Consider the following 21,636-nt stretch of genomic DNA (forward strand, 5'->3'; position numbering starts at 1 on the left):
TTAGTAAAAGAAGTGTGGAAGGCAGAGGTGGATGGAGTGAACATTAGGGGATGACTGAGGATGAGATGGATGGATGTAAAGTGGCATTGAGCAAGAGGGGCATGCCTGTTGAGGAAGGAAGGGAGAAGGTGGAGGATAGGGGTGAGTGGAGAATGGCTGTGTATGGATGGTACTGTGATGTATGGAAGGAAATGGGTGGGGTATAGGAAGGGGGATTAGGGAGTTATTATGTGTGAATGATATTTTGACACAGCCCAAAAGGATTTCTCCCTGTCTTCAATATTTCTACATGAGGGGATGGAGGTGGGGGTGGGGTCACCAATCAAATGAAGCAGCCTTGCTGTGGATGTGCTTTGTCTTGCTGCATTGCTTCTGACCCAAGGTGATGGGCAAGATGCAGGAATGACCCATCATCCATGAGGAGCCAAGATGAGAGGGATGGTGAATGGAAGTGGAATTGGTTGGGATGAAATCAGTGGTGGTGAAATTATGCCTTTTGACTTTGGCTACCTCCCTTGTAAGGGGGGTGGGGGAATCCTTGGTATATGTATGTACATACTGGAAAAATAATTAGCTGCAATCCTTGTGTGGTTGAAATGGAAAGGAGTGACAAGAATACAAGTGATGGAAGTGGAAGTGTTGAGGATTTTCATCTTCCACACCTGGCCAACGCAGTTTCTGGGTAACAGATGATTAGATTGGGGGTTGTTTAGTTATGAAAAATAAAGTTGTATTAACTCTTTACCTTTGAATTAATTTGCTTATCTTGGATGTATGCTTGACATTTGTTATTTCAGGTTTTAAAGGCAGTATGAAACCAAATCTGTTGAAGCAGGAGACTCAGTCCTTAGCCTGTGCTCTCCGTATCCTCTTCAAGATGCTCAATGACCCAAGTAGGGAGGAGTGTTGGCCACAGGTGCAAGAAAGGCTGATATCAGTATGCAGATCTGGGTTGGAGTATTTCCTTTCACTTCCAGAGGTGCATCGAGAAGCCTGGACCAATCTCATTCTGCTCTTCCTTACTAATATTCACAAGATGTCCAATGAACAGGTGTGTTATTCATTTAATACTATGTGCTTCATTGTGCTAAGATATGTTTAGCATATTTTTAAATGCCAAACATAACTAGGCTTGGAACGAAAGCATATATGCAATTGTGTATTTAATTGTAATTTATAGGGTTGGGGCTGTATTTTTGGGGTACCATGTCTTTCCATGTTAGGTTTTGGACCATCATTGTCCAGAAGGTTGATGTTATACCTGTAATGCATTTGACATCGAAAGTACTTTGATGGTTGAAATGCAGAATTGTAACTTGAATTATTTCAACTCAATTTTCTAGTCCAGGTTGTGAAATGAAAGAATAAGAAATTGGTATATATAATTCATTATCAGGATTGCTTCTTTATGGTTTTTGCAGTATTCCTATATCTGTATACTTTTAACTCGTGTATGTCTGTTAAAAAATGCATGCTAATGTTCTTTTTATTTGCAGTTTGCAGCACATGCCTCCAACTACTACCCATTCCTCTGCGAGATCATGTGCTTTAACCTCAAACCAGAGTTACGAGCCGTCCTACGACGTTTTTTCCTCCGCATTGGCATCGTCTTTGATATCACACACCAGAGTATCCGCCATACTGTATCCACCTCATCCATCACTTCGACCACCAAAGACAGGGGGCAACCAGAACAGTGATAGCTGTAGAAATTTAGATGTGTTGTTGCATGAATGTGCTCAGGATGAGAGAGCTATGAATGCATGGAAGTCCAGCACTTGGAGTACAGGGCTTGGAAAATTATCTTTCCAGTACATGAATGCATTTGTGTGCACAGAAAGACATACACAATAGTGTGCATACACATGTTTACTCATTAGTACATACAGGTCTTAAAATCTCATACTAATGCATGTACTCTAATGCATTCTCACACATACACGAGCTTGAAAGTGCAGTGGTACCATTCTCAACCACTATTTTTGCAATCAGAGTTTGAGTCCTGCCCAGGGCTGAAAATTTTTCGATATCATTGCACTGTGAGCAGGCACTCCAATTCTGGTGGGCAAGGAGTTGTGTGTGTGTGTGTGTGTGTGTGTGTAATGTCACAGCATTACCCATAAATCAGGCCCTATACAAGCTCTGAGCTCTCATCCAGGAGGGTAATAGCTGTTGATCACAAGTCCAACACATGATCCAAGACTGTGGTGAATCACAGATATGCACTTGTACATACAAACACCCACATAATCACCCTGACACATGGATGTACACACAGTCATACATGTACACTCAATCATGTACACATATGCATACATGTGCTCAGTATATCATATATATTTTTCATTTCTGTAACCCCTTTTGCTTACCATTCTCCTACCTTACTAGTCCATTTCCTCAGTCATTCACCTTCATTACTTTTGTATATCATACATACATATACCAATGGCTTTTTCCCCCTTACAAGGAAGGTAGCCAAAAAACAAAAGCATAAATTCCACTAGTACCCATTCCATCCCCACAAGCTCCACTCCCATTCACCCCTGTCCCTCCCTCTTATCTTGGCTCCTCCTGGATGATGGGTCATCTCTGCATTTCACCCACTGCCCTGGGTCCGAAGCAATGTAGCAAGACACAGTACATCCACAACAAGGTGGCTTCCTTTAATTGGCGACCCCTCTCTCCATCCCCTCATGCAGAAAAAGAGAAGACGGGGAGAAATCCCTTCAGGCTGTGTCAAAATATCATTCACACATGCTCCCTCACACCCCCATTCTCCACCCACTCCCTTCCATGCATCACAGTATCATCCATACACAACCATTCTCCACTCACCCCTATCTTCTGTCTTCTCCCATCCTTCCTCAACAGACATTCCCCTCTTTCCCAATGCCCCTTTTACCCTATCCATCCATCTCATCCTTGGTTGCCCCCTCATGTTCACTTCATCCACCTCTGCTTTCCATTCTTACATTTGTATACATACATTATTCTTTCACATTTTCTTTCCTCCAACAAATGGTCAGTGACCCACCCCTGCCACATATTACTGACCTAAAATCTTTTTAATCACCAATTCTTGCAACATTCTAATTGCAGCCAGTAACTGACCACTTGCCTTCCGGAAATTATTTATTCCCCATCTTGTAAGATCTTATTCACCTACCTCGCTATTATTGCAATACTATTACCATAGTCACTGACAGCTCTCGTGGTTAAACAAAACAGCTGAGCTGACCAAGGTATCTTAATGACTGATGCTTCAAGTTTCAATGACTGAAAACCTACAACCCCATAGTACATACATATACCAAGGCTTTTTCCCCCTTTCAAGGGAGGTAGCCAAAAAGGGAAAGGCATAAAAACACTCCCACCCATTTCATCCCTAAATACACTCCACACAACTCATCTGAGCACCTCCTGGATGACGGGTCATCCCTGCACCTTGCCCACCGCCCTGGGTCAGAAGCAGTGTCGCAAGACACAGCACATCCACAGCAAGGCCGCTTCATTTAATCGGCGACCCCCCCTCTCCGTCCCCCCTTGCATATAAGGAGAGGACGGGGAGAAATCCCTTCGGGCTGCGTCAAAATTTGCTCACACATACTACCTCACCCCCCACCCCCCACCCATTCCTCCTCATGCAATCACAACATCATCCATATACAACCATTCTCCACTCACCTCTGTCTTCCGTCCTCTCCCTTCCTTCCTCAACAGACATTTCCCTCTTCCCCAAAGCCCCCCTTCATCCCATCCATCCACCTCATCCTAGGACATCCCCTCATGTTCACTCCCTCCACATCTGCCTTCCATACTTCTTTTACTAGTCTTCACTCATTCTTTCCATGTGTCCAAACCATCCTAATATTCTTTCATCAACCCTATCTCCTAGCTCCTTTTTCACCCCTGTTCTCCTCTTCACCTCCTCAGTTCTCACTCTATCCAGCCTAGTAACCCCCATCATACTTCTCAGACACCTCATCTCAAACACATTCAAACTCCTTCTCTCTTCTTCTCTTATGTTCCACGTTTCTGCCCCATACAGTGCTGTTGGCACAATCACTCCTTCATACAGTCTCCTCTTTGCATCCATTCCTAAATGTCTATTCCTCATTACACTCTTTAATCCACCAAGGCATTTACTCGCTTCTCTCAATCTACATTCTACCTCCACCTTCACTCCACCTTTTCCTGCTACACTTGCACCCAAGTATCTAAAACTATCCACTTCCTCCAGTCGCTCTCCCTTAATGTTCACTTCCAGTCGACTGCCACTTTCACCCCTTGTACATCTCATCACCTTACATTTGCCCACATTTATCTTTAGCTTTCTTCTATCACATACTCTCCCAAACTCTGCCACCAGCTTCCTCAATCCCTCCTCCGATCCTGCCACAAGCGCAGTGTCGTCCATAAACAACAGCTGGCTCACCTCCCACTTTTCTCCATTTTCTTTAACCATCTCCAATCCCTGACCCACTACCCTTGCATTCACCTCTCGCACCACCCCATCCATGTATAAGTTGAACAGCCAGGGCGACATAACGCATCCTTGACGAAGTCCCACCTTTACCTCAAACCACTCACTCTCTCCATTTCCAATCCTGACACAAGCTCTACTACTCTCATAAAAACTCTTGACAGCTCCCAAAAGCTTTCCTCCTATCCCATAAATCTGCATAACCTCCCACAGTGCCTTTCTGTCTACCCTATCATAATCCTTTTCCAGATCCATAAAAGCCCAAAAAACATCCCTCCCCTTTCCTATAGCTTTCTCACATATCTGTCTTACCACAAAGATCTGATCTACACAACCTCTACCTGTCCTAAATCGACACTGTTCCTCACCAATTACTCCTTCTGTTCCTCTCCTAATTCTCTCAATCAAGATCCTCCCATAAGCCTTCCCAACTACACTCAACAAGCTAATCCCTCTGAAACTACTACATTCACACTTGTCCCCTTTTCCCTTGTAAAGAGGAACTATACAGGCACTCCTCCAGTCCTCCGGTACTCTACCCTCTCTCCAGCAAACATTAAATAACCTCACCAACCAGTCCACCATCACTTGACCTCCCTTTTTCAGACATTCTGCATGGCATCCATCCAGACCCATAGTAGTTGGCAATAAACCTCTGGCACCCTCACAGATATCTGGGAAGAAATGTTGGATTTTTATAAGTTTTGTTTTGTGGGTTATGTTCTGCGTTACTATCTAGGAGGACAGCAGTTTCCCATAGTCAACTCTCCTAGTGAAAAAAAATAAAGACTAATTGCCCTCAGGACTAAATCTGTAGATGGTGAGATTGTTGATGGTTTTTGAAAATAGAGAGTGAGAAGATAATTCTCTCCAGTGTCAATCTCACAGAACTACACAGATGCAGGTTCCACATCTCATTTGAACTGTCAACCTACTTTCCTTTCTTCTCATACTATATTTTTCCACTTCACTTTTGCAGTTTTCCTCCTCTCTCCTGTTGATCTCCTTATTCTCACTGCTTACTTTTTCCTGCAATCTGATTCTTTTACCCTCCATCTTGGCACTGTGCCCTTCTGCTAAGCTCTGTCCTTACTCTACAGTCCAACTCTCTCAACCATCAGCCTACTCTTTTCTCCCATTTCAAACCCCCTTTTCTCAATCCTCACTGATACCCACAAGCATTAGGCCAACATCTTCACCCCTGTGTTTCCATTAACCCACTGGTTATATCATTCCCTGTTTCTAATGACCAACTACATGGGCCTGTACCAGAGATCATATACTGGACACTTGGGCCTCACCCCTGGATGGGAGTGAGGTCAGCAGATAACTGTGTGATTTAGTTTTGGTGGGTAGTGTCTGTCTATTTGTTACAAGTCCACCACTAGCAGGCATGATGTCAGACAATACCAACACAAAATTGGCCCAGAAATAAACAACATCTACTCCAGATGCAGTCACTACACAGAAGACACAGACTTATCTTATACTGCTGTACAATCAGCCATCTCAGCATTACAGAATTTCTTTCTGAAGTGAGTGACCTATAGGCCAACCAATGGCTGTAGTTAGGTTCCTCAGGGCTATGGACTGATTGATCCTCACACTCCTTTCTTTTCACACTCTTGCACCTGTATGAGGTTTATATTTTTATGTGACCCATCTTTCCTTCTGCCCACTGCTGTCACATCTTTTGCCCACATGTGTCCTTTTAGTCATTCTTGTACCTATGCTCATCCCACATACTGGTTTCTTCTTCCTACGTGGCTTCACTACTTACTTCCTGTATTCTCCATCTTAAAACTGAATAACAATAGGTGCCTGCAAGTGATGGATTGGAAGACAGACATCAGATAGAATAACCTCCCTGCCACTCATCTTCAAAACTCATCAGCGCCACCTCCATCTACAGATGGATCCCTGATGGAACTGACACTTGATCTGGACTGAGTAGAAGATCTCTATGTCAACTTGGACTGAGTTTACTTTCACCTTTTCACAAAAGGAAAGCTGACAACCAATGACTGTTCCCTTTCCTTTACAACTAATATAAGTTGGTAATACAAAGTCCCACACCAATACATACCAAAAGGCCTTTTTCTCCCTCATAATAAGAGGATTGCCAAATGATAGCATACACCACTTTCACAAGCAATACTATTTCCTCCCAGAAAAAGCTATAGGATGACCTGAGGACTGGTGCCAGCCTTTATAAGCTGAGTTTCCATTCATTGAAATTTGAGGTAATGATTATTATACCTATCCAGATTTTTTTTTCTTACATTCATACTCGCTCTATTTTTATGGAAATTTTTCTTTGGAGTTGTGTCTCATTCCTTTTCAATCATCCACATCATTAAATTGTTTGTTCCTCCTGATATTTTTTTCCCCTTCACTCCTAATGTGCTAGCTCATTCCACTATTAAATTTTGTATTTGGTTTTTCTGTACTGTCATCTCCAGCTTCCATATATTCCTGCAAAATTCCCAATAAAGTAATTATCTTAGCTTTTCAACAATCTACAACTCTGTCACTGACCCCATAAACTCCCTTTTCCAAGTTCCTTGTATATATCTTCTCTGAACCTTTATTTCTCTCCTGAGTCTAAATTAAAGTTATCCAAATGAATTGGTACTCAAAAACTTTTTTAACTAAGTGTTGGCATATTGAGTGGCTTTCTCAGTTGTGTGAATATACAAATATTTACAAATATATATATATATACACATGAATATATATTGTTTCTAAATAGATCACTACTGCTTGTAAAAATGGGGTGAATTATAATTCTTTGCATAGTTTTTTATTTATGAATATGAGAATTGGATGGAATGAGTGACAAGGTATGAAAAGTGAGGTTATATATATATATATATCAGTGGGCAATAACCTTTTGCTTTTGTACATAAAGCTGCAGGAATATGTTGGACAGTTTATCATCTGTGATGGGATGGTGAAGAAACAAAGGCTGCAGTTCCTTTTATAGTTTTTATGAAGCACCCTTTGGTATTATCATCTGGAGACATTTATGTAGAGACAGAGTGTGTCTCCCAAGTTTCAAAGACATTGTATGCAAATGTGAGGATACTATGTAACACTAACAAGTTGTTGCCTCTAGTAAGGGGCTCCTTGTGGCCGTAAGGAGTAAACTGGTCAGTTCTGTGTACAGCTGAGCAACAGCACCGCCTTTAGTAGCTTTGCTCAATACATTCAAACTAACTTCATTTGATACCGTGACTGGTTAATGTGATTTGTGATTGCTACACTGTTATAGCTGATATAGTATTGATTTGAAGAAGACATTATTGTAAAGTTCATTGTTGTTGCAGTTTTTCTCAGTTCAAAAGTGATGATATAGGTATATATTTTTGTCTTTCTAAATTACAACATCTTTGTATAGTGAGAAGGGTTTGGATATGTTTAGTTCTACATATTTTAGTTAACTTTTAGTTGAATAAATGTAAGTTTCTGTATTTCTATTTCTGTTATGATCTGAAAATGTTGTGTACTGTACTATATAGAAATACTTGATACTTTGTATAAATAACACTTTTTTCAGTATTTATTTACTCATGAGTGAAGCTGTCGACACATGAAGGAGGAAATAGGTTACAATGTGCACAGTAACTTTTTTTTTTTTTTTTTTCACTAAAGAAATGGCAGTAGTCTCTGTGCACCATATTATTGGAAACTTATGATAAATAATTTGGTCTAAAATACCATGTGTATATAAAGAATCATTTAGCACCCAGACAGAAGGAGCAGTGTGCTTGAGGATTAGAATTGTTTATACACAATTTGCCTTCCATTTTTATTTTCAATGATAATTATATCTTGTGGCAGAGTTGATAAAACTGAAATTGGAAGAGAGTTCAGTTGAATATTATGGGCAAGGATAGTTTTGGCAGATGGGATATCATGCATCTAACCCGTCTGTTGCAAAAAAAACAACAACAACAGAATAAGATTGATTGATGGGAATAGAATTATAAATATGTTACATCATTATATTGGGAGGGTTAACTACATGATATGTCTAGATGAGTCATACATCATGCACCAGTGACCAGCCCATGTTATGTACTCCATGTTTGCACTTTTTCTAGAGTTTCCACCAAGTATGATAATATTGCTCCATTAGGTTTCAAATAATGCATATTTCAATGATGTAAGCAATTTGTTCATAAAGGCACTCCAGAATAGTCAAGTGGATCAATAGTCTTCAGTTCAGTTAATACTTGGAGGATCTGTTGGTTCCACTTAGTATAAATCTACATAAACAAAATATTCTACCAAAAACTTTGACTGCTCATAGAAAATACCTAATTTTTTATTCTTCATTTTCTTCTCTCACCTTTTCCTTTTAGCAAATATCTAATAGATTATCATACATGAAGGTGCACTCCTTTCAACACTTGCCTTTGACTTGCACTGTGATTCCTGCCAAACTTAGTTGAATTATGTTGGAAGAAAAATTTGTGATCATTTTGTTAAATATTTAATTATCATGTTTACTTTTTAATCAATTATCCCCCATTCTTTTGCTAAATATTTTGTATTGTTGTAGGTGTGGTCATATGCTGTTTAGCAATGAGAGGAAAGTGTCAGATTGTACGTCAAGTGATTGAACGTACATCTAACTCGTACTCGGGGTAGCTGTTCTTCAGCTTTACAACTTATAACTGATGCTAGAAGGCCAATTTCAGCCTTAGTTTGGAACTGTAATTTGCTAAAACAGCTATAGAAGATAGTTTTAGGTCATTCCATTTGTATTAGAAATTTTACTGGAATTTCTTTAATCAATATTGCCTGAAACTTAAAAGAAGCTACATACTCGTTAGTAAAAAAAAACATGCATTTTTATTTTCTTTTACTTTTCCTTATATTTTGCTTTGTAAATTGCTTTTTATTATTTAGTTTGATTTATCTTTTGAGTATTTGAAATTAGGAAACACATCAACAGAACTTTGAAGTCAAGAACAAGTGTTTATGTAAGAATGTCATTGCTAACCAGTGAAGATATTTTATTACATCTAGCCTATCTGTATACCAAAAGGTTTCTTCCCTCTTGTAAGGGAGGTACCCAGCCAAGGTGGTAGATCTTAATACTATGATTTGGTTGGTAGTGGCTGTGACAGTTGTTTATTTTATTTTTATTTATTTTTATTTATTTATTTCATATCAGCTTTGTCATTTTTGGTTTGTTTATAGATTATTTTATGATTGGATGTACAAAGAACTAACTAATATGATACTGGTTTATGGGATATTGTAGCATTACTTTATGTACTTAGATATGTCCTGATTATATATTTTTTAGCAAGATAAATACAAATGTGCTATCCAGATTTTTGTTTGTATCGAGTGAAGTGCTATTAGGGATGGTGAATGGAATGATAAGCATCACAAGAGGTTTGTAACATCCTGCTGGACCCATCTATAACAGAAAGAGGATCAGATAGTAAAGGTAGTTGGTCATAATTAAGTAGAGTACATGAAATGGCTACTGGTATTGACTGCCCACTAATTCACAGATCACTTTGCAATGAGCTGTTTTGCCCTAAGGCTGTAGGAATTTTAGACTTTTGAAATTAATATAAAATGGAAATCTATGATAATGGATTTTTTTTTTTTTTTTTTTATATATATATTTTTTTTTTTTTCCCTTCACATAACTGGCATCTAAGTTTAGTTTCCAAGGTTATGTGAGAGAAAAAAAGCTGTGAGATATATAATGAATGATAATACTTGCAGGTTGAATGTGTGAAGGGTGTGAGTGGGGTCATATGGTGGGGGAAATAAAATGTGTCTTGAGAAATTATTTGGGGATGAATGCAAAGAGATTGTATGACAGTGATTGTACTGATGGTGGTAAATAAAGATGAGACTTGGAATATGAAGGAGTCAGAGAGAGATTCAATGTTTTTGAGAAGTGTTTAAGAAATATAATAGGTATTACAATAATTGATAGTAAGAAATTGGGATGGGATGAAGATTAAGACTAACAGAAAATAAGGAAAGCAGATGGAGTGAGCTTGAGGAATAGGGTGAAAATGAGATAGATGGATGAGATTTAGGAGGGGGTGAGCTTGATATGTATGTGGAATATATCAAGCAGAGAAAATAATATAAAGGATGAAAGTTACGAAGGAACATTATTAGCAAATGAAGGGATGATGTAGCCTAAAGAAATGTGCTCATCTGTTGTTTTAGATGTTTGAGTAGAGGGTGGGTCACAATAAGAGGAAGTGATGGGGGATAGACTAGTTCTGACTGTCGGTCCCTGCTGTAGAAGAGTTGTGCCTTGCTGCATTGCCTTTGACCCAAGCACTGTGATGGGTAACGGGGAGTGTTGGCAGGGTGACCATTCTAAGGTGCTGAGAAGGGAGGGTTGACTGAATTTGTTTTATTTGTGTTTATGAGTATGTGTTTTGACTTGATAAGGGGGAAAGGGCCTTTGGGGTGGGGTATGTATATATATATATATATATATACACACATATCAAAGTATGAGGTGCCAGCTGAAGTGTGACATCAATAGTTCAAGAATGGAAGCTCTGTTGAATTATCGGCAATTAAATACAGTAAGATACACCCACAGCTAAAGAAGAACCAGTACTCAAGAAAAAGGCCTGCCATTTTCCATTACTAGTGAGTGTAGTTATGGTATATAATTAATTCATATACCTTCACTAGAAGCCATAGAAAATTCTGAAGCCTATAGGCAGTTCCCCATAAATGAGTGGATTGTGGTTGGCCATTAGAAGTGTGGCCCTTCAACCACTTGTGATGCTCTGTGCTGGAATAGGTGGAGAGGGATGTGTGTGAGTGTATACATTGTCTCCTGTTTATAAAAATGTATAAAATGTTTTGTAAAAGTCTTGATTCCAGGATTGTATAATGATTACTGGAGTTTGCTGTAGAGGAAGAATATTGGAGCTGTTGAATAAATGCTTACACTATTAGTTATTGTGTTATTGACATTTTCTGGGATATTTGTAGTTAAATATTAATTTGTTGTTGTTGTCATTCCCTAGACTGTCTAGCCAAGCAGTCCAGTCTCCCTGAGAAATGCCACAATTGTAACAGGGTTTTCCCACAAATTCAATATAGAGTGTACATTGTGCTGTCAGTATGCATGATTGTGTACAATGCAGTCTTCCATAATGTGTTGTACAGTATGGGGTGAATTGTTGCATCCTGGACAGTTATCTGCAATGCAATCATCCAGCCTCTTCTGGTATGTTAGAAGGGCTGGAGGATGGTGGCTGCACTGCAGTCTGACCTGGTGGATTCTGTCCTTTTGGAGGGGAAAGGATTCAGAGGGATGCTATATCGGGGTCTGGCATGCAGCAGTGTAATGTCTTTCAGTTTTTTGATAGAGCAGTGAGCAGTATAATTATAGATATGCTTCTGGAGGCTAGTGTCTGGTGGTTCTGGAGGAAGAGAAGAGAGTATTTGGGTGTTGTTTTGATGTTTCTTGGCATGTGTATTTACCTAGTTGTATTTTGTGGGAAGTGGAGCTATGCTCGTGGTGTCCCGCCTTTGTATCTCGCAGTGTTTAGTTTGCTTTTAAACTCGTGGATGTTCTGCCATGTAATGCAGTGGATGGGCTGTGTTTATATGAGGCTGGAGCAAGTGTATGTGTGACTTGTGTCAAGGTGATCCTTGAATTTGAGGACATTCATTTTATGGTGTAGATGGTCTGTGGGTGTTGTATTTGTATAACCTGTAACTCTTTAGGGCTTTGTTTTGTATGGTCTGCAGGGTGTTTTGGTGAGATTATGGGTCCATGCAGGGCTCACATAATAATTCATCAATGAGCATATACATTACATACTGTTGTGGTAGTTTCTGTAATTTGTCGAATGTTGTTCCTGTAATTGACTGAAGCACATTAAGTCTAGATGTGCATTTGTCATGTTTGTGATGTGTTGTTTGAATGACATGGATGTACCATATGTTACACCAAGAATCATGGGGGGTATGAGGATATTGATAAAAAGGTGTGATATGTTGTGTTCAGCTGTCCAGTTGGTGAGAAGTGTGGCTATGGATTCGGTTGGGACTATTCTGAGTCTTATTTGTAGTGAACCAGGTGTTGAATGTGTTGGGGTATGGCTGTGGTATTTCTGCAACTTTGTCTGCATTATGGTGTGTGCATGTAATTGTTATGTCATCTACATAAGAAGAGATTTGTAATTCTGAGGTATGGGTTTGTTGTGCATGTATAGATTAGTGTGGGGGATAGGACTGAGCCCTGTGGTACGGCATTCCTAAAGTTTCTGGTGTGCAATGTATATGACACATAGACATACATAAGCATTTCTACCTGCCAGATAATTGGGTAGCCTTCTTTTAGTATTATTGTGCATGCCTGTTTTGTAAATTTTGTTTGTGAGATTGTGTTAGGGAATGGCATCAAAAGCCTTACTAATGTCTAGTGTTATAAGAAATGTTCTCTGTGGGGACTTATCTGAATTGATGCCATTGAAAAATCTGTGTGAGATCTAGACTTGTGTTTGTGGAGAATGTTCTATGACTTTGGATAGAGTGCAGTAAAGTGTGATCCTGGAACTATTGGGTCTTTGTTGAGTGTGGGGATTGTGAAGATTTTCCCATGCTTCCCTTTTTTTTATCATCTCTCATATTTAGGGGTTTAAGAATATCCTATCTTCTCAGAGAAAATAACTGCTGCCTCATCACCTCATGGTGCCACGAGACAGACTCCCACCAAAGAAGTCTAATGCATGATGTAGAAGATGAATGTACTGTATATTCAGTCACTGTCAAAACTTCCAATCATCTAACAATGACTTTAAGTTATAAGTTTCTCCAAAAATTTTGTTTATATGTTTCTCAGGGGACATATTATTCATAATAATGACTCCTAGGTCCTTCTCTTTTTCCACTTTTTTAATTTCTTCCTCTCCCAATGTATATGATCCCATTATTCTTTTTTTTGTTTCGTTCAAATCCCATTATACTACACTTAATGTTGAATTCCATCTCCCACTTCCTACTCCATTCCCATACTTTATTGAGATCACTTTGCAGTGATTCACAATCTTCTTCTGTGTTCACTTTTTTCAACATTTTTGCATCGTCTGTGAAGAAGCTCATATAACCTTCAATTCCTTCATCCATATCAATATATATAGCAAACATTATTGGGCCCAGTACTGTTCCTTGTGGAACTCCACTAATCACCTCATCCCAATTGCAATGTTTGTCTCTATCACCACTCTCATTTTTCTTTTGTGCAAGAAGTCTTCCATCCACTTATGTAGTTTGCCCTGTATTCCTCCTACAGTTTCTAATTTCTTAAGCAATTTCTTATGTGGCACCTTATCAAAAGCTTTTTCAGGTCTAGAAAGGCACAATCAGCCCATCCATCTCTTTCCTCTATTAGTCTTGAATAGAAACACATCAGGTTTGTGATACATTTGGGTTAAACATCTGGAAGAAAAAAATATACTGAATCCAAATCAATTTGTATTTAGACAAAGGATTACAAAGGCGAAGCATGCCGACAGGAGACCTCTTGGTCCATATCTAGGTCGGATGCAAAAAAAATTGTAATAATAAATAAAAAATAAAAACTAATAATGTAAATAGCAAAATACATAAATAAATGCATAGGTACAGTTAAATAATGAACAAACAGGTAAATAGTAAATAATAATAAATTGATATATAACTAATAATAAATGAGAAACAGACAAATGATAAAACAAAAATAATATAAAATAAATTATCATTACAGCATCTTAGGTGTTTATCTAAATGGTTCTTAAAGCTTCAAACTGAACTACATTGCACTGCCTCTGCAGGAATTTTATTCCATTCATTAACTACACCAGTTGGCGAGGTTGTTTCTACCCACTTCCAAATTGAATCTATTTCCGGACAGTTTGAGACCATTGTTTCTTGTCTGATTCTCTTTCAATGTGAAAATTTTGTCACTTTTGATGTTGTCAATTCCCTTTAGAATTTTAAAGACTTGTATCAAATCACCTCTGAGTCTACGCTTTTTTATGGAAAGAGATTCATATGTTTTAATAGATTTTCGTATGATTTATTTTTGGTACTTTGAATCAGTTTTGTGGTTCGCTGTTGTACTTTTTCCAGTCTGTCAATGTCTTTAATGAGATTCGGTGACCATACGGAAACAGCATATTCCAAATGTGGACGAACTAACGATTTATATAGCTTGTTAATGAGTGATGGACTTTTGAATTCAAAAGATCTCGCAATCAGTCCTAGAATCTTATTTGCTTTCTCCGAGGCTGAAATACACTGCTTGGATGATCTGAGATCGTTACTGATAATTACGCCGAGATATTTTTCACTTCACTTTTGTTAATCGTACTTACTGTTATTTTTACCTATGTGTATTACCTTGCATCTACTTGTGTTAAATTTCATTAGCCACTTTTCAGACCATTGCTGTAATTTATCTAAATCTTCTTGAATCTAATTGATTTAAGTGATCATTTGCCATTCTACACAGTTTTGTATCTATAGCAAATTTGGAAACCATAGATTTTAGTCCATGGTCTACATCATTTATATTATGAATAGACAGCGGCGGCGCCAGGAATTTTTAGTTGGGGAGGCTAAGGGGGGGCTGAGCAAATTTTTTGGGGGGCTAATAGTAATATGATAATACACATATATTATCATCATTTCAGAAGGGGAGGGGGGTTAATGGTTGGGCTAGCACTGATGGCTGACAAATCTTTAGCCCTGGCAATTAAAGATTCCACTTTGAGGTGTTTTGTTTACGAATACCGAGCTAAAATGATTGTTTAAAATATTACACATTCCTTCATTTGAATATTCAAGTTGACCGTCAGCAGATAATAGTGGACCAATGTGATTCCTAACAACCTTTTTTTTTTATCTCTAGTGTAACTATAGAATTCTTTGGGATTCTCTTTGGATTTATCAGCAATATTAATTTCGTATTGTCCTTTTCTTTTCTTTTTTCGTTGTCTTTTTTAAATCTCTGTATTGATAGGCCTACATAACTTTGATAGTTATTAGATGTACTCGAGCCACTTTGGGCGAGCCTGATTTGGGGGACGTCTGTCCTAAAAGAATGTAAGTATGAATCATCTTAGCGTATTTTGAAATATTTCCCACATCTGATCTACAGCTCTTTCGCTTAATTTTGCCTCTCAATCTGTAAGCTGAAGATCCTGACGTAGTCCTATGAACTGAGCTTTACTGAAATCGGGTATTTTATAAACACAAGTATCTATTCTAATTTTTTTTGAGAGTTTGAATCAAAGTTGTGATCGCTATTTGCAACAGTTTCACCGACTTCTACATCAGTTACCATTCTTTCGCGGCTATAGTCAGCGCAAGGAGAAATGGCCGATAAGGCGGGGCTAGTAGATTTCCCGGTGTTGCCACATATGGGCATCCATGGCGAGAACGTGCGTATGGATGCAATGTTTTCTGAATGCAGTGTGAGGGGGGCGGGGCCAGAGATTAGATGTAGCGGCAACGTCGCTCTCTCATGCACATATGCCATATCTAGACTTAAAGAAACGAAACCTTTGTATAGAAAACATTGCTTTGATTTTTACCTCAGTGGTGGTGTGTGACAAAAAATTATAATATAATCATATGAGGCAACATTATAAAATTATAAAATAGAATTTTAAAATAAAATAAAATTATAAAATAATTATATGTGGCACCACAGGGGAACTCCCAGTGCTCCGCCCTAACGGCCAGATCTCAGTGCAACGGGTATAGTGATCAAAAGATCGAGTAAGTTTCAATATCTTGTGGGCTCTTTTACATGCTGAACTAAGTAAATGTCACCAAGAAAATCAATCAAGCGACTACCTATATGTCCATGTTCAAGGGCTATCCAATCAATGTCAGTAAAATTGAAATAACCCATTATCAATAAATCCCGGTTGCAGAAACTAGACAGTTCTTGAAATAACAATTTGTCGTCTGCTAATGATAATGTCTTTGGCCTATATATTACACCTACATTCATTTTTTGTCCATTTGTTTGGGTTAACTCAACCCACAAACTATCATATGCATCCTGTTTCACTTTCTCTAAAACACAAGCATGGACATTGTTTTTAACGTACAACAGAACACCCCCACCTTTCTTGTGGTTTCTATCCTGATGAAAGTGTTTAAATCCCGCAATATTAAATTCAACTTCGAATATTTTACCATTTAACCATGTCTCGGTTATTCCCATCATATCGAAAATTTCGCTTTTGACATACACCTGTATTTCTTTAATTAAATTTGTTCCTAATACTACAAGCATGTACAACAAACTTGATCTGCTTCTACTCAAGATTAATAGACATAATACAAGAGAGAGATGGGTGGGCAGACTGTCCCTTTCTGGACCTACGAAAGGCATTTGATAAGGTACCACACAATAAACTAATAAGGAAGATAGAATCAATAGGTGGCATCAGAGGAAAATTATTGGAATGGATGAAAGACTACCTGACTGGGAGGAAAATGAGAATAGTAATTAGAGATAAATTCTCAAATTGGGAAGAAATGATAAGTGGTGTTCCGAAGGGATCAGTACTGGCCCCGATCATGTTTGCTATATACATAAATTACATGGGCGAAGGAGTAGAGTGTTATATGAATTTCTTTGCAGACGACGCAAAAATACTAAAAGTAAAAACGGAGGAGGGTTGCAACTCATTACAACAAGACTTGGATAAGATCTGGAACTGGACTCAAAAGTGGGAAGTGAAATTCAATATCAAGAAATGTAGTATAATGGAATTTGGAAAAAGTAAAAACAGAATATCGAGAGATTATAAAATTGGTGAAGAGGTCAAAAAAGTAAACTCGGAAAAAGACCTTGGAGTGATGATCAGCAAAGACATGACACCGGATAAGCATATTAATAAAATAGTCGGAGAAACCTATAATTTATTGAGGTCAATAAAAGTGGCATTTGCCTATTTGGACGAGGAAATTATAAAAAAAAAAAATAACTACACTAATAAGACCAAAACTCGAGTACGCAGCAACACTATGGACACCCAGTACCAAAAAGAATATAAAGAAGTTAGAAAGAATACAAAGAGCAACAACAAAACTGGCACCAACTCTTTCCAAAATGACATATGAACAAAGACTGTCCAAATTAGAATTACCAACTCTGGAACAAAGAAGGGAAAGAGGAGACTTACTAACTATCTATAGAATTATGAAGGGAATGGAAATCTTAGATAAGAATGACTTATTGAAATGGGACAATGGAAAAACAAGAGGACACGAAAAGAAACTAAAAAAAGATAATTACAGAAGAGATCTGAAAAAATAGCTTCCCACACAGAGTGATAGATACTTGGAACAAATTAGACAAAGAAACAGTGTGTGCAAACACTATTCAAGATTTCAAGAAAAAACTTGATGCTGAGAGATACAAAGACGGGTCACCACGAGCATAGCTCCCTTCCCGTATAGTACAACTAGGTAAATACATGATCTTCCTTTTCTAAATCCAAACTGCCTCGGATTTAATACATTGTTATTTTCCAAATGCTTTACCCATCTAATTTTGATCATTCTTTCACAAATATTTGCTACCGTACTGTAAGGGAGACCGGTCTATAGTTTGTAGGGTCTTCTTTGTTTCCCCCCTTATATATCGGTACTATATTTGCTCTTTTCCAATTTTTTGGAACTTTTTCTTCCTTCAATGAACTGCTTATTAGACTATGTATTTTGTCTGTTAGTTCGTCCCTGCATTTTCTCAAAACCCAATTTGCCATTTCATCTGGACCATGCGATTTTCTGACATCGAGATTACTCAAGTGATTTATCATTTCAGTCTTTGTTACTTCTATTTCTTTCATAGGGGGGACTTTCCCCTCCCACTTGTCATCTCCCAGTTGTATGTTCTCCCTCATAAACACCGATTTAAGATGCTTTCTTCTCTACGCACTTGTACATATTCATTTCTGTAATCAGTATATATTTTCCTTTTTTTTCTTTTTTTCTTTCCTCCATTTTATCCAAGCTTTATCCCTTTTATCTTTTAACTCTCTACATCTTTTGTTGTACCAACATTTTTCATATCCTTTTTCTTGTTTTTGTCTTGGAACATACTTTTCCACTCCTTATAAATTGTTGTCAAAATTTTCCATTTCTCTTCTACTGTTGTTTCCTCTTTGTATACCCTTCCCTAGTCTTTTTTTTTTTTTTTTTTTTTTTTTTAAATCTTATTTTATCTTTTTTTTTTCATACATCATTCTTCCCTTTCTATATGGTTCGTTTTTTCATGTATTTTTCTTTATTTAGTTCCAGTTCTAATATGTGGTCACTTTTACTTAGTGGTGTCTCATATTCAATACTGACCACTATTTCAGGTTTTGATGTGATTATTAGGTCTAGTCTCGATGGCTTTCCCTCATTTTTATACCTAGTATTCTCTTGTATTCATTGTGTCATTGTATGCTCTATAAGCATAACAAGTACATTTCCCCATAGGTCATCTCTACCCATAACTGTCATTTCCTCCCAGCAGATTTTTTTTACAATTAAAGTCACCCATTATAATTATTCGTCCTCCATCATCCATTATCTTAGTGTTATTTTTATGTCTTCTAACATATTCTTGTGTTCTCTCTCTTCCCACGATGCCGTTTTAGGAGGCACATGATTTACCACAAACTTCCTGCTTTTCTTGTCCCTGTCCTCAATTTCCATCATGATCATTTCCACTCTATTCTTTCCATATGTAACATTCCTCACATCTATATCCTTCTTAGTCAGGAACATAACCCCACCACTTTGTTTTACTTCTCTGTTTATAATCCAATAATTATATACAGTTGGGTGGTAATGGGCCTTTCAATTTTGTTTCCACGATTCCCATTATGTCAAGTTCCTTTTTCATTAGCTAATCATCCAGTTCATTCAAGCTTGTTATTAATCCATCTATATTTGTGAAGGACACTTTTAATTTTCTGCTACCTCCATCCTGTTTTCTGTTTCCCTTTTGTTTTTCTCTCCTATGAACCATTTCCTCACTTTCATATCCACTACTCTCCAATAGAATTTCTCTTCGACTCTGTTCTTTTCTCGTTTTTTTTCCCTAGCTCCGATTCTTTTTGTTTTCTCTTCCTCTCTTTCCTCTTTATTCATCTCTCTTTTTATCCATACCTGTTTGTACTGATGACTTTCTGCTAGTTTTCCTGTTTTTTATATTCTCTGCTGTCGTTTGTGACCTGAATTTAACCTTAATCGGTCTGGTCTTGTCTACATTGTATGTCCCAAGTCTATATATTTCTTCAATTTCTTTCCCTGTTTCCTGTTCACCTTCTTGAAATATTCTTAGTACCCTGTTCACCCTTTCTTTCTCCTCTCTTACTCTTGTAGTCCTATTTGGATTATGTTTCTCTTCCATTCTTAACATAATTATACATTTCTTTTTATCTGCTAAGTCTCTTACTATGTTCTCCTTCTCTCTCACCACTTTAATAACTGTGTCCTTAGTGTGTTCCTTCATCTGTTGTTTCACTATATTTCTAAATTCAATTTTGCTATTTTACTGAACCTTTTTCCAACCACTTACCTCTTTTTCTACAGACTCTTTATTCGCTTTATTATTATTCTTTAATTCCTCATTCCCATCTTTTACTTCTTTTAACTGTCTTTTTAATTCTTCTGTTCTTCCAATTTATCAACTCTTTGTGTAATCAGTGCAAGTTGACTGAGCCTAACCTCCCACTGTTCGTTCATTTTTGCTCTAGACTTGCTAATCGGGGGTGGTTGTCATCTCCCTCATTAAATCCATGGAAATAATTATCTTCACCTTCCATTCCGCTGCTCTTATCTATATTTCTATTTTTAAAATGTTTACTAATCTCTTCGACTTCACCTTTATCGTCTGCGCACCGTTCGTCCCTTTCCTCATTTCCTTCCATTTTTCGCAGTAATCCCTGCCCTTTTCCTTTTACTTTGCCTTCCCACTACACCACGAGCTTTCCGTTTCCCCACTAATACAACACAGGTACTCCTTCGTCGTTGAATCCACAAAGATTTTTTTTTTTTTTTTTTTTTCGGAGTCCAATCGTCGCCGTCTCTCTGCCGATCGTGTGTGTGTGTGTGCGTATGGATAATATATATGGGAATACCCCGTATGCATTTGAACATTATAATCCTGATTGCCACACCCCTAAGGCCTTTTTTTTTTTTTTTTTTTTTTTTTTCATTGGGTTACAGGCCCACAATTGTTGGAAAACCTGAAATCAAAATTAAATACAAACTGGCAAAATAACTTTTTTTTCCACCGAACTGCTACCGAGTGCTGGTATAATGATCACAGTAAAAAAAAAAAAAAAAAAAAAAAAAAAAAAGTACATACAGTAGGTTGTGCGTTCATCAGCATGGCCAGTGAGAAGGTAGAAATGAATCAAAACTGAAAAAATAAAATAATCCAACTTGACTACATGGACTTAAAAAACTATTTAAATGTGTTGTTGCATTTTTTCGCCCTCCAACCTACCGTGAAGGATCCATAGTGCCTGTAACCCAATGAAAGAAAAGAAAAAAAAACTAAGGAAGCCCTGGTCTAAATAGAGATGGGGTGTGTATATGCACAAATAGGGATGCATGTTTTCCCTGAATTCCAACAGGTGTTGGTGAGTGATCAATATCCATATTGATATTCCCTAAAAATATATGATCATCCAAAAACTTGTCCTGGACCAATTGTAGACCCCCCCCCACACACACACACACCTCGCACACACACACACAAATTGATGCAGCCCAAAGGGATTTCTCCCCATCTTTTTTTCTGCATGAGGGGACAGAGATGGGTGTCACCAATTTAATGGAGTGGGCTTGCTGTGGATGTGCTGTGTCTTGCGACACTGCTTCTGACCAAGGTAGTGAGTGAGATGCAGTGATGACCCGTCATCCAGGAGTCAAGATAAGAGGGAGGGAGGGGGTGGATGGGAGTGGAGTATGGTATGTGGGGTTAGAATGGGTGGGAGTGGATTGCCTTTTTTTTTTTTTTTTTTTTTTACCTCTCTTGTTAGGGGGAAAAGTCTTTGGCATATGTATGTATGTAGGGACCATACCACTGATGGATGAATTAGGCTTTGAGTTTTCCCATCTTTGTTTCA

The 21,636-nt window shown here is 38.0% G+C and overlaps 1 protein-coding gene across 5 annotated transcripts in view; it reads left to right on the forward strand.

The window, feature by feature from the left end:
• Sec71 (ADP ribosylation factor guanine nucleotide exchange factor Sec71) overlaps positions 1 to 11,448 on the forward strand; it is a 119,868-nt gene extending 108,420 nt beyond the window's left edge. For all 5 annotated transcript variants that reach the window (XM_076207917.1, XM_076207914.1, XM_076207918.1 and 2 more), the window contains 2 exons: positions 798 to 1,051; positions 1,497 to 11,448. In XM_076207917.1, coding sequence (XP_076064032.1) covers positions 798 to 1,051; positions 1,497 to 1,700 — 458 coding nt within the window. In that variant the 3' untranslated portion in view covers positions 1,701 to 11,448. The remainder of the gene's footprint in view (positions 1 to 797; positions 1,052 to 1,496) is intronic.
• Positions 11,449 to 21,636: the final 10,188 nt, after the last annotated feature.

This window comes from Oratosquilla oratoria, chromosome 24, assembly GCF_046742065.1.
Source record: "Oratosquilla oratoria isolate Oo_2021 chromosome 24, ASM4674206v1, whole genome shotgun sequence".
NCBI classification, from domain to species: domain Eukaryota; kingdom Metazoa; phylum Arthropoda; class Malacostraca; order Stomatopoda; family Squillidae; genus Oratosquilla; species Oratosquilla oratoria.